Source organism: Monodelphis domestica, chromosome 3, assembly GCF_027887165.1.
Source record: "Monodelphis domestica isolate mMonDom1 chromosome 3, mMonDom1.pri, whole genome shotgun sequence".
NCBI classification, from domain to species: Eukaryota; Metazoa; Chordata; class Mammalia; order Didelphimorphia; family Didelphidae; genus Monodelphis; species Monodelphis domestica.
This window is the reverse complement of record NC_077229.1, coordinates 74,013,745-74,027,681: the sequence shown is the minus strand read 5'-3', so window position 1 is coordinate 74,027,681 and position 13,937 is coordinate 74,013,745. Positions and strand designations below refer to the sequence as shown.

General features: G+C 44.6%; 1 protein-coding gene across 7 annotated transcripts in view; it reads right to left on the bottom strand.

Moving 5' to 3' along the window:
• CRTC1 (CREB regulated transcription coactivator 1) overlaps positions 1-11,519 on the bottom strand; it is a 138,031-nt gene extending 126,512 nt beyond the window's left edge. For 3 of the 7 annotated variants that reach the window (XM_007489258.3, XM_007489259.3, XM_007489260.3), the window contains exon 1: positions 11,261-11,457. In XM_007489258.3, coding sequence (XP_007489320.1) covers positions 11,261-11,386 — 126 coding nt within the window. In that variant the 5' untranslated portion in view covers positions 11,387-11,457. Of the gene's footprint in view, positions 1-11,260 lie in introns of all 7 variants that reach the window. The other 4 variants (XM_007489256.3, XM_007489257.3, XM_056822151.1 and 1 more) reach the window with 3 other exon arrangements.
• Between the last annotated feature and the right edge of the window lie 2,418 nt (positions 11,520-13,937).

Genomic DNA, 13,937 nt, shown 5'->3' with positions numbered 1-13,937 from the left:
TCAAAAAAAGACTTCAGAGAAAGGGGGAACTTTAGTTGAGTCTTTCAGAGCCAGAAGTGAGGGGGTCCTGCCTTGGTACTGTCAACATGGAATCTAGAAACCCCCAAACTTGTACCCTAGTAAAATTCGATGAAGCCCAAGTTTTAGGACAAGCTTTAGGGTCTCCAACTTACAAGCTAGTCCTAAAACTTAGAGTTCATCAGATCTTACTAGGCTACAAGTTTGGGGGTTTCTAGATTCCATGTTGACACTACAAAGAAAGAGCTTGGTAAACTGCAAAGCACTACAGATATATTTTACCAAATATACAGTTTACCAAAGTAGGTAGGCACCTTCCAGCAAATTACTCAGAGAATTTGCCTAGAAAACTGTTTGTTTTCCATCTGGCTTTTCTGCTAGACTTCTTGACCTCTAGAAATCTATCATTCTGGAGCATGAAATCCTCTCATAAACTCATTCCTCCTCAGCACCCCTGTGCCTGGGGCTACTTACCTCCCCTGCTGTGGGGGAGAGGCTGGAGGTGAACATCTGGGAGCTTCCCTAGAGCCTCCACTTGAGGAGGGCAGCTAGGGCATTCACCTCATCACTTCCTAACCATATGCTCTCCTGGATTTCTTGATCTCCAGAAACTCCTCATCCTGCAAGATGAAATGAACTCTATTTCTTCTACCTCTTCAGATCATTTCCTGTCCCTATTACAGGGCTTCCTCATGCCCCCAAGAGTATCTCCCCCTCCTTTTTTTTTTTGCTTTGATTTTATATGTAGTCTCCACCAATCAATTCTGAATTCCTTAAGGGCAGGAGCTCTCTTATCCCTTTCTTTGTATTTCCAGCACTTAGCACAGAACTGGGAACACAGTAGGTACTTAACAACTTGCCAGTATGTTAGAGGCAGGGTCCACTATGTAAGATGTTACAGTTTCCTATTAGTGTTATTATTTTCAAATCCCTTATTTATACAGCTCCTCTTCACACATGATAACCCAGCTTCCTCACCATCCTCTTTTCCCCTGTTAACCCTTTCTCACTTACTTTAAAATATCCCTTCCCTGTTTAGAGTGGATTTCCACCTATTAGCTCCCCTACTCCCATCTCCATCATCCATCCCTTCTTGGCCCTGCCCAAGCACCACTTTTTCCATGAAGGTTTTCCTGAATCATTCTTTTCCCCATCACTTCCCATCATAGGGTCACAGACTCAGCTGGAAGGGTTCTCAGTCCCACCCACACCTGTACAGGAAATCCCATACAACATTCCGAACAAGTGATCATTCAACCTGTGCTTGAAGACCTTCACTGAAGAGGAAGATGCTACCCTCCTGAGGCAACCAATTCAACTCTGGAACAGTTCCAGTTATTAGGAAGTTTTTCCTTACACAGAGCCAAAAAACATGCCTTCCCACAACTTCTACCCATTACTATCAGCAGTATGATTACAGGAAGATAAATTTTTCAGTAACAGCAACTCTCAAAGAGCTGCTCTCTATTAAATTAAAAAGGGGTTGCAGTCTGCATCAGTGAATGAACTCAGAAAAACACAGATCCCTGCCATACTGAAGAATAATTCCTATCTCCCCCACTAGACTGTAAGCTCCTAGGAGGGGAGGTGGTATTATTTCCTCTTGGTATTTAATGTTAGCACACAGTCTAAGGCCTCACAATTAGTATTTGTTGAACTAAATTGAACTCAAAGAAAGACAAAGATTAGAAAATCACCATTGCATAGTTTTGGGCTTCAAAGTTTGAATATAACTGCCTGTAAGAGAAGGGATATACTACCTCACCTCTAATCTGAAGACTCCAAGAATACAGTAGACCCCAGAATAAACACTGAAAATGTTCAGCCCACTACTGTGAAGGAGGAGAGCTTTTGGACTTGGCTTATAATACTGTTTTTGTGAAAACAAAATATTACCAAATCAAAAAACAGGTAGCCAAGCAGAATGTTCAACACTTAGAAAGTTCTAGTTTGTAGCTGAATCTTGCTTTTAGACTGTAATTTTAAATAAGTTCAAAAGACATCTAAACTCATTTCTAACTGTCCAGAGCTAAAACTTCCTACTTTGCCTCTCCTGCTCATATGCTGGTACCCAGCATCCAGGTGCCAATTCACCTGTAGTCAGAGAGAATTCACAGAACACAAATATTTCTGGAGAGAAGAGTCTCATTAGATGGCCATGTAAACTGCAAGTGTATTGTTCAACAAAGGCTTAATCAAAGGGAGAATTCATTTTGATGGGTATTATGAATGCTACCAAGTAGCTTTATTAAAGTGTTCTGGTGCCATATAGAAGTGTGAAAATGACTTTAGATTCTCAAGAACACACAGGACAGCAAAAAGAGCATTAGTTCTGGAGTCAAAGGATGCAGGTACAAATCTCATTTCTGCCAACTTGGGCAAGTGACTTTGTTTTCTCATCTGCAAAATGAGAGGGCTGGTCTAGAGGCTTTTAAGGTGTCTTCCAGAGCTAAATCTATGATCTATGACCAAGCTGGAAAATCTATCAATTAACATTAAGTGCCTACTGAATACCAGGCACTGTGCTAGGAGCTGGTCATACAAATGGAAAAATGGGACAGTCCATGTCCTCAAAGACCTTACATTCTATGGAAGATGCACCATGTTCACAGATAAATCAATTAAGGTAAATATATGAAATAAATGCAAAGTGATGTATAGGGGAGGGCATTAAAAACTACAGGAACCAAGAAAGGCCCCTTAAAAGAAGGAGAACTAAGCTGACCCTAGAAAGACTTTAAGAGTTTTAAGGGGATTGAGTAAAGAAGGAAATCACTCTGTGCATGGAGAATGATCTTTTCAAAGGAGATGGAAGTTCATGTTTAGGAGATAGCAAGCAGTCTAGTGAGGCTAGAGTAGAAAATGGATGGTGGGCAAGCAAAGATAGAGAAGTGGAAAGGCAGGCTTGAAATGCCAAATACAGAAGTTTGTATGATTCTAAGGCAATGGGGAGCCACAGATGGTTCTTAAATAGAAAATTACATGATCAGACCTTGACTTTAGGAATATCAGTTTGGCATCTGTGTAAAGGAAGGATTGGAAAGTCAAGGCCATTGCAATAGTCCAGGTGAAAAATGTAGAGAGAATAAGGATAGCCACTAGAGAGCCTGAGAAAGTAAAAGAACTGATTGACCTTGAGGGGTGAAAGTAAAGAGCAAAGCTGACTGTGAAGTTGGGTAACCAAAAAATGACAGTGCCATCAATGGAGAAAAGAAGGGAAGTAATTCACCAGGAGAGAAAAGGAATTGGGCTTCTGATGTTTTGGGTTTGTGGCAACCATAACCTTTACCTCAAAATCATCTAGCTAAATCCAGAGAAGATCAAACAATAGGTTGGCTATAGGGTGACAAAGTTTTCAACACCAGTCTCTTCTTATATTCCCTCCAAAGTCAAGAAGAAATTGTAATCTTTAACATGTAAGAAGTGTCTGGGGCAGCAAAGTGCCACAGTAGACAGAGCATCAGGCTGGGAATCAGGAAGACCTGGATTCAAATTTGACCTCGGACACTTCCTAGTTATATGGTCCTAGGCAACTCATTTAACCCCATTTGCCTAGTTCTTGCCTTTTTGTCTTGGTGTTGTTACTAAGACAGAAATTAAAGGTTTAAAAAATAAACAAATGTCCAGACTAACAAACTCAAAGTCCCAGAATGCATTAGAACAAGTGTTCCACAAACTGTTAGTTATTAAATAGTCTGTGATTTAAAAGAAGGCACAATCCTGGCTCATCCAATCATTCTAACAGCAACTTAGCAAACACAGGCCCAAAGGAATTCTAAGGACTTCAACTAAAGCACTCCTTACAAATATGTCATAGGGCCATAGAATATCAGAGTTGTAAGTAACTTTTAAATACAGAACATAAGTGTAAAAATGACGAGGAACCTTAGAACAGAAAACACAGAATGTCAGAGGTAAAAAGGTATTGAGAACTCAGAACAGTCTATCAATAAAAGCATTTATTAAGCCCCTACTATGTGCCAGGTACTAATCTAAGCACTGATGACACAAAGAAAGACAAAAATACTGTCCTTGCCCTTAAGGAACTCACAACCTACTTGGAGAGAAAACATACAAATAACTCCATAAATACAAACCACCTCCAGTATAAACAGAAGATAATCTCAGAGGAAAGGTGTAAGGAATTTGAAAAAGGGAGAAAAGGAGAAAGAGAAGGGCTTCTCCAAATAGTAGGATTTGAGTTGAGTGTTGAAGGAATGTGGAGAGAGGAGAGAGAATATTCCAGACAGGAGGAACAGCCAACATGAAGACACAGAGTTGGGAAATGAGTATCACCTGCAAGAACTAGCAGGCAAACCAGTGTAGGTAGAACAGAGGGAGTGAAAAAAAAGCCAGGAAAGATGGAAAGGGGCCAAATTGGAAAAGGCTATCCATGCCAAACAGAGACTTTTCTTTTTGATCCTAGAGGGAAGAGAGAGCCTCTGAAGCTTACCGAGTAGGGGAGTGACATGGTTAGACCTGAGACTTGGGAAAACTTCTTTGGCACCTGAGTGGAAGATGGCCTAGAGTAGGGAAAGACTGGAGACAGAGACCCACTAGCAGGCCAGTGTAGGAGTTCAGGTAAAAAAAGATGAGGGAAGGGGCACCTGGGTAAAGACAAGTGGATAGAGAACTAGGCCTGGGCGCAGAAGGATCTAGGTTCAAATATGGCCTCAGACACGTTCCAGCTAGGTAACCCTGGGCAAGTCACCTAACCCTATTTATAGAGCCCTTACTGCCCTTCTGCCTTAGAATTGATACTTAATTGACAGAGAGTAAGATAAATTAAAAATAAATTTCAAAAATGAAGAGATAATAATAGAAATAACAAGGTCTGACAAGTCTTTGGATCAGAAAGATGGGGGAAAGAGAGAATTTATGGGAAAAGATCTGCTTTGAATATGCTGAGTTTGAGATGGATAAGAGATATCCAATTCTAGATGTCCAAAAGGCAGTTGGCAGTTAGTGAAAAGATTAGTCAGCTCAGGAGTTAGTAAAGATTAGGACTGGATAGATAGCTCTGGTTTATCTGCATAAAGATAGCCATTGAAACCAGAGAAGCTAAAGAAATCACTAAGATGGGATGTCCAAGTTGGGAAGAGACCTTGAACAAAGAATAGAAAACTTCAGAGCTGAGAGACCTTAGAATAAAAAATGTAAGATCTAAAAGGGCCCAGAGGACACAGATAGACAAGGTCAGCAGTGAAAATGCACTGAAATCTTAGAGAAGCAGTACAAACATACAGATTAAGTAGTAAAATTGGTGTCAGAATGACCCAAGTTCAAATTCCAGGATTCAATAAGGATCCACATAAAGCACACTGCAAATTCTAAAGCACCATATAAATATTTTGTTGTTGTTGTTCAGTCACTTCAGTCAAGTCTTACTCTTCATGATCCATTTGGGGTTTTCTTGGCAAAAATGCAGGAATGGCTTGCCATTTTGTTCTCCAACTCATTTTATATATGAGGAAACTGAGGCAAATGGGGTTAAGTGATTTGCCCAAGGTCACATAGCTACTATGTGTCTGAGACCAGATTTGAACTCAGGCAGAAGAGTGTTTCCAGAACTCTATCCACTATACCACCTTGCAGCCCTTATAAATGCTGGCTATCATTAAATCTACTTTGGAGTTCTGTTCCCAAGGGCCAATCTGTTCACTTTCGGTGTCTCAGGTCACACAGCTAGTTAGTGACAAGAACTGAAACTGGGACCCAGGTCTCCTAACTCTCCATCCAGGGAGTCTTGCCCATGGAAGGCAGGATCTTTATGTTCTAAGGCAGTGATGGCACACCTTTTGGAGACAGTGCTAGGCCCTGCCTCCACACCCCTAGACTCAGTGCCATACCCACCTCACCCCCAGAGACTGAGTGCCACATCCTGCCTCCGCCTTACCCCACAAAGGGGAGGGAGGAAGCACTCCCATTGGGCTGCTGGATGGAAGGGTGGGTAAAGTGAGGAATGTCCTCAGCAAGGGAAGACAGGGGGAAGGGAGTGGCCTGAATGCTCTGCTTCCCTCCAGCTCTGCCGCCTGTGAGCTGCCCACCTTACCCCCTTTGTGCTCCTACTAGGCTGTTAGGCAGAGGGGTGGGGGATGTGAAGAAATGTCGACAGGTGCAATGGAGAGGGGGAAGGAAGAAGCTCCGCTAGAGTCCCTCTGCCTTTCTAGTAACAAACTGGGGAGAGAGGGGGCAGCCACATGCCCACAGAGAGCTCTCTTCGTGCCCTGTTTGGCACCTGTTCCATAGGTTCACTGTCACTGTTCTAAGGTCTATTCTTTTCACCAGCATCCAATGAGTCTAAGCTTTCAGTACAAGGATACAAGAACATCTTTCTATTCAATTCATCATTAAGGTTTGTTGTTCCTATGTAGAGCTATCAACTAGCCTATATTTTCTTTTCAAGTTAATTCAATTAAATCCCTATCATGTGCAAGGCATTATTAATGCAATAATAAGACAAATGCTGACAATCTCTTTCAGAGTTGAGCTAGCTGCTGAAACAAAATCTCTCCTAGCCCCTGAGAACACCAGCAGATGGTCAAGAAGTCTTACTTATCTTTATCTATCCTTTCTGACCATTCCCATTCACACACATACAAACACAGGCTAAAAAAAAAAAAACTGGTCTGATGCCCCTACAAAGAAATGACAGAGATAGAGGTGTGGTCTTACTCATTACATTACAATGTCTAATTAGGGTGTTCCCTAAGGCTAGAAAGATCTAAAAGTGTGCCAATTACCACAGATAACAATTAGTAGAACATAAAAGTAACAATATTATTGACTCCAGCCTCATGACTTCACTTAGTTTATGCCTGTTCTAAGTAGACAGACAGACATTGTTCATCCCACATGGCCAAAGTGGGAGGGCTAGAGGTTGAAAATCTCTCTCCACTGGCCCCAGCTCTCAAATCCTATCCACAATCCTCTTGGATCAGGATCCAAGGTGAATCAAGAGTCCCTAAATTCTAACACTCATTCTGCTGACCCAATCTAGCCATGCCAGCTTTTCAAAAATGCCTGTTTCTCCTTTCAGCAAAGGGTAGCACAGAGCATATGAAAGACGTGGAAATGGCTGTAAATAAAAAATCCAACAAAGTTAATTAAGCACCTTCTTGGTATAAGATTCAACATGGGGCCCTGGAGATATAAAGATGAAAAGAAATACTTCTGCCCTCCTGCACCCCAAAGAGTTTACAATATAGGAGGAGGACAGGATTAGGGCATACACACAAACAGATATACTACAAGGATGGGAGTTTGAAGAAAGATGCAAAGTGCTCTAAGAAAACCTGAGGAAGAAAGGCAGCTTGGCACAGGAAACAAGACCCACCTCTGACATACACTGGTTGGGACTCTGAGACTTTACCTCTCAGTGGCCCCAAACAACATTCAAAGATTACAGATTACAAGAGGTTCCTATCAGCCCTGGAGGAGAGAGCTCCTCACCTGGAAATCTCTACACCAATTAAATCACAGATCTAGTCAAAACAAATCTGAGGAGCAAGAGATCACTTCCAAATGAAAGGGGATCAAGGAAGGTTTCAGAAGGGCTAGGTTAAGTGGCACAATAGACAGAGCCAGGTCATGAAGTTGAAGGGCTTTGGTTCAAATCTGGCTTCAGATATCTCCTGGCTGTCTGACCTTGGGCAAATCACTTAAACCTCATTGCCTAACTCTTGCCACTCTTCTGTCTTAGAACTGATATTAAGCCAGAAGGTAAGGGTTTGAGAGGGAGGAAAGGGAGCTTTCAGGGAGGAGGAGGAGGAGGAACATAAACTGCCCCTTGAAAAGAAAGCCCTCAACAGGTGAGATTCAAAAGAACATTCCCTGCCACCCGGGGCCATTAGCCTCCTCCTGTCTCGACAAATAAGATACTCCAGGTACTTTCTCCTGCTGACCCTCATGGCTTAGAATGCTCTCCTTCCCCATCTCTGCCTCCTGGATTCCTTCAAGTTCCAGATGAACCCTCACCTTCTATAAGAAGATCTTCCTGACTCCTCTTAATGTTACTGCCTTCCATCTATTGATAATATTGATTATCTCCAAATTATCTAGTTGGTCTATATACATATTGTCTCCTCTATTGGACTGGGAGCTCCTAGAGGACAAGGACTATCTTCCATCTTTCTTGGTATTCCAGGTACTTAGCGCAATACTTGGCATATAGTAGGTGCTTGGTAAATGTTTGTTGACTGACTGAGATGGGAGACAGCCTGCACAAAAGCATGGAGGTGGGAGATGATCATCATCAATGAATGTTCCTTTATTAAGTGCTTGTTATTGCCAAACACTAGGGTTACAAATAAAAATAAATAATCTCTGCCTTCAGGAAGCTTACTTTCTAATGAAACAGCTATACCCCTAAATAAGCCAAGACAATATAAAAATTAGATAATTTGAGGGGAGTGGCATAAAGGGAGCAGGAAAAGGCTTCCAAGAGAAAGCGGTTCATGAGCTGCTCTGGGTGGGTACTCCAAGAGTCCAATGGGAGGAAGAAGAGGATGCCAACAACTAGAATGGACCAGTTCAACAGCAACTGAGGAGGGATAGGGCACCAGGTTGGATGTGCCACTGGTGTAGCCCAAAACAGAATGGGAGGGGAAAGATTTAATAAGGCTGGAAAGTCAAGTGTGGCCAGGTAGTAAAGTTCCAAATGGCCAACATAAGAGTTTCCATTCTCTTCTCAACGGATCAGGAGCCCCTGGAGTTCACTGAGAAGGGGAGGAACCATGTCAGACCTATGCTTGGAGAAGACCACTTGGGCAGCAACTGGAGGATGGACTAGAGTAAGGAACTTGGGCAATGAATTGGAGGCCAATTAGGAGCCTATTTCAATAAAGCAGGCAAAAGGTTTACAGGCCCTGAAATAGTGTGAGTGGGTAGACTGGAAATACAGAGTACATGAGGACGAATGTGAAACAAGGCTAGTTCAGTCAGATGAAAGAAGCCACAGGAGATAGGCCCTGTATGTGCTAGGTTGAGGCCTTTGCATTTTAGCCTCTAGGCACTAAGCCTCCTTTTGAGCCCAGGAGTAACATCAGAATATAGACATATAAAGTGGTATTTGTATACCTTTCCTATAATACAAATAGCTCATCTTCATCCACAGCTCAAGCATCCAAAGAGAAAGGGAGAGGAGGGGGAGCCACTTCAATAACAAGTATTTACATAACACTTTAAATTGTAGTACTTTATATTCATTTTTTAATTTTTCATGGAACAACCCTATGAGGCAGGTAGGAGAAATACTGTCTTCATTTTACAAACAAGGAAACTAAGGATCCAAAGGTGGAAGGATTCAGAGTTAATTTCTTTATATTGGAAAATAAGCTCCTTGAGGGCATGAATTTTTTTATCACCTTTCTTTGTATCCCCTAGTATTTAGCATTGTGCCAGACTAGCAGTTAGAGCTTAATAAATGCTTGATAATTGCTTCTGAAAAGGGGCTCAAACTCAAGTCTCTAGACTCCAGGTCCAACATTCTTTCCACCACAACTTCTTCTTTCCCTAGGTAACCAGCAAACTCCTGCTTCTCTCTGGAGATCCTAAAGGGCAAAACTAAGGGGATGAGGGCTACCATAGCCCATAAAATGAACCAGATGCAGACCCTGCTTGGATGAACCTAAGCTTCCAAGCCTTCCAGCTACAGAACACATGAAACCCCCAATGCTCTGTAAAAGGCACACAGTGATTTACAATATTACCTTATTCTATTATATCACTTCTAATCTTTCAAAAGTCTCTCATCTAATTTTATCTTCAAAATCCCACTGAGCCAGCAGCAGAGAAGATATTGTAATTTGGCAGGTGAAAGAACTGAGGTATAGGTTTGCCAAAAGGCTAAACATACAATTAACAAAAGGGGTGGGTGGGAGAGAAGCAACCAGATTTCCTCACTCAAAACTAGTCCAGTAGTTCCCAACCTGTGAACAACAGACTTGAGAGGAAGGGTATGTAAGGCAGTCTTCAAATCCATAAACAAGCAAACACAACTTCTAGAGATTGAAAAAATATTTCATACATATGTATTACTTCTTTTCAAATATGTTGGCTGCTGTTGTGATTAAAATACATAGTCATTAATGGATTTTTGTCATTGTTTTCTCAAATCACTGGATACAAATCATATAATTTGTGGAGAGGTCTGAGAAAATTTTTGATGTTAAAAAGAGTCCTCATACTCAAAAGCATTAAGAACCTCTGCACTCACCAAAGGTGGCTCTCCTGGCCCCAGGAAACAGGGTACACTCTGGAATGAGACCCAATGAAGGCATCTGTGCCCTCTTCCTCACCCCAACAACTACCCATCGGGATCTAGGCTGCAGGAATTCCTTAGAGCTTCCTCTCTAGGGCCAGTGTAGTCGTGGAGGGGAAAGCACTTGCCCCCCAAAAGCTCAGGTGGGGCAGAGCTACCTGCTCCTCTCCCCCCAGAATGGGAGAGAGAGCACTGGTGCAACCCAAGTGTTGTAACGTCCACCAGAGGCTTGCAGCCTTCACAGGGAACTTGACTTCGCACAAAACACATACCTATAGACTAAAAAGTAGAATTTTCTGGTAACCAAAATATGTACATCAATTAAAAGTTACATTTTTTAAATGTCCTGACTAGCGCTTTTCTGCCAGTTGTGCCCTTAGGGTAGCTGTTGAACTTGACTCAGCCTAGCCCAGGCTCAGCTTTAGAACTCCGGAGTGGGGACACCTGTCACCTCAGGATGCTAATAGGAATGGGGGGGGGAGCTTCTCCCAATCAAATCCCCCTGGAAAAAGGGGCCATCTGCCATCCCCCCAAAAAAACTCGAAGAGGGCCACCTGCTTCCACTCTACGATTCCCTGGGGGAGGGGCCACCTGCTGGCCCCCTCAAAAAAAAAAATCCGTAGGGGCGGGACCACCTGCTTCGCCCTCAAGACTCACATGGGGGAGGAGCCACCCGCTAATCCTCCAAGACCCCCACGGAGGAGGGGCCACCTGCTTCCCCGAAGCTCCCCATGGGGGAGGGGCCAAGTGTTCACACACACCCCCAGGACCCCATGGGGGAGGGGCCACCTGCTCCCCAAGCCCGGAGTGGGTCACTGGCCCGGCGCCCCCCGCCCCCATCCCCGCGGCCGTCGGGGCCGCGCGCGCTCCCGTCTCGTGCCCGCGCGCCTCCCATGCGCGCCTCCGCCGGGGGGCGGGGAGGGGGAGGATGAGGATGAGCAGGGGAGGGATAAGCGGGGGTGAGGAGGGGGCTTCTCTTACCCGGGCTGCCCGCGTCAGGCTCAGGTCCTTCATCACCTCCTCGAAGGCCGCTGTCTCCTCTGCCTGCTTCTGGTTGTGCAGAGCGATCTTCTCGCTGAATTTCCGCGGATTGTTCGAAGTCGCCATCTTCTCCTCCCCTCCCGTCTCCTCCTCCTCCTCCTCCTCCCCTTCCTCCTCCTCCTCCACCTCCTCCTCCTCCTCCTCCTCTTGCGAGGGCCACCGCGCAGGCGCCGGGCCGGGCCGCTGGCGGCCACAGCGCGCAGGCGCTACCGGCGGGAACCCCCAACGCAAGCGCACCAGGCCGCGCGCAGAGCTGGAGGCCAGACGCCTGCGCGGCTGGGGAAAGGCTACAAGAGAAGGGGGGTGGGGAAGAGGGCACTAGGCGCGAAGGCGCAGGCGCTACGGACTCGGCCTCGGGATCGGGATCGGGATCGGGATCGAGCTCGTTGGCAGCGACCTGCAGGGTCTGTCGGCTGGGGGCAGCAGCTAGGGCTGAGTGCGCGAGTGCGTACTCCCGGGCTCCGGAGACCCTGACTGGGGCGGGGAGCGCGGGGGGCTTGGGCACGCGCCTTCCTGTCCTTCTCTTTGGACCACCTGCGCTCTCGCGCCCACCCCCACCCCCTCCTCGTTGTGCTGCTGCTCTCAAATCTGTTCGTTCTTTTCTGACACCCCACCACAGCCCACCACCTCCCTAATTCACATCCTCATCTCTTCCCTCCAGCCAGCCCCATAGCAGGTGACCCTGCCTGTCTCCAATCCCTCATTGCTCCCCACTCATCTTGAGCAATCGTGGAGTCACTCCTTTGCTCCTAAACCTCCAGGGGCTCCCCATTACCTACTGAATCAGCATTCCAGGCTCCCTACAACCCCACTCTTCCTCTAACACCTTTCTCCACTAGGGCTCAAGATGAATGCTCTCTGCATTCCCTCCCAGCACTGACATTCTAGGTTATCATTCAGGCTTGTATTCTAAGGCCCCCTCCAAGCTCTGATAGTCTAGGGTTCCTTCCAGCTCTAACGTTCTATGCCTAAAGGTTTCTTCCTATAGCTTTGAAATTGTCCTAAAGTCCCTCCCAGCTCTGACATTCTATAGCCTAAGGTCCCTTCCAGCTCTAATGTCTGATAGGACCTAAAGCTGAGAAATAATAATTTTTTTTAAGTGTTTTCAAATAAGGCCTCAGATACTTCTTAACTATGTGACCAAGGACAAGGCATTTAATCCCTATTGCCCAACCTTTAACACTCTTCTGCCTTGGAAGACTAAAGATAAAGGGTTTTTGTTGGGGGGGGGGAGGTTAATGTTAAAAAATAATGTGTGCTCCTCAAGTGATGGATTAACTCAATCTTTCAACCAGAATTTAACTAAACCACTGCCCATTCTGTGAAGCCCCTGTTCCTCAGAGAAGAGTAAACTGTTGATTAAGACACAACTTCTATCCTCTGGTGTGCATTTCTTTTATAGACTGACTTTGAAGGCAAAAAAAAAAAGAGCTCAAGAAACCCTGAGCCAATGTCAGCCCTGCTGAAAGTCACTTTAGTTTCCTTATCTTTAAAATGATCTAGCCCAGTGAAAAGATTTCTCAACACATGGAGTTCAAAGCACCCTGGGAAGGGGTGGCTGTGTGGCTATGAGCAAGTTAGGATCCTCTCTGAGTTCCATCAGCAGCAAAACAGAAATAACAGTCCGTTCTCACTACTTTCTTCTCAGGGCTGTTGCAAGGATCAAAAATTGTCCTTGCCAGTCAGAAACCCAAGGGGACCTAATTAAAACCATCACAGTCCCAGAAGTAAAAAGTCCAGGAAAGGGAAATGTTGCTTCTCTTTCAAGGTCAGAGATAGGCAAGCTGCTCTCTCCCCTTTTCTTTCCATAAAGATCATATCGTTAAAGGGCTTAATACAGTGCCTGGGACATAGTAGGCTTCTAATAAGTGCTCGTTCCCTCACCCTCACATCCCATTTGGGGAAGGAGAGGCCAAAGTTATAATTATTCATCATGAAATAGAGATATAACTCCTAATTCCAGTCTTAGTAACTATTCTTAAGACAGAAAGGGCCATCAAAAGAGATTAAGTCACTTGCTCAGAGTCCCACAGCTGGGAAGTGTCTGAGACCAGATTAGGACCTCCCATCTCTAAACCTGGTGCTTTATCCACTGTACTACCTGGCAATCCCCTTGATAATATTTCAGTTCAGCACATTTATGAACTACCTACTGAAGTACTATCTAAAGTCCTATACTGAGGTCCATCAGAAAGAAAGGGCACATCCACAAATAATTATTACCATACAAAACCATCCATGAGAAGTATAATCAGAGTGCTATGAGAGCTCCAGTGGGAATGGCCATTACCAACTAGGAAAAAAATATGACCATATTGTCCCCCCCTGCAATATAGTAAGGAGGCAGTGAGATACAGGAGAGTCAGCGATCTTGGGTTCAATTCTGGCCTCTAACACTACATGTGTGACCTTATCCAAATCACCTATTCACATTTGGATCTCAATAAAATAAGATGATTGGACAAGATGGCAGCCAGTTGTAGAGTAGAGAGAGCACTGGGCCTAGTGACAGGAAGGATGTCATCTCAGATACTTACTAGCTTCAGGACCCTGAACAATCACTTATTGTCTATTTGCTGCACTTTCCTCAACTGTAAAATGGGGATGATCACAGCAT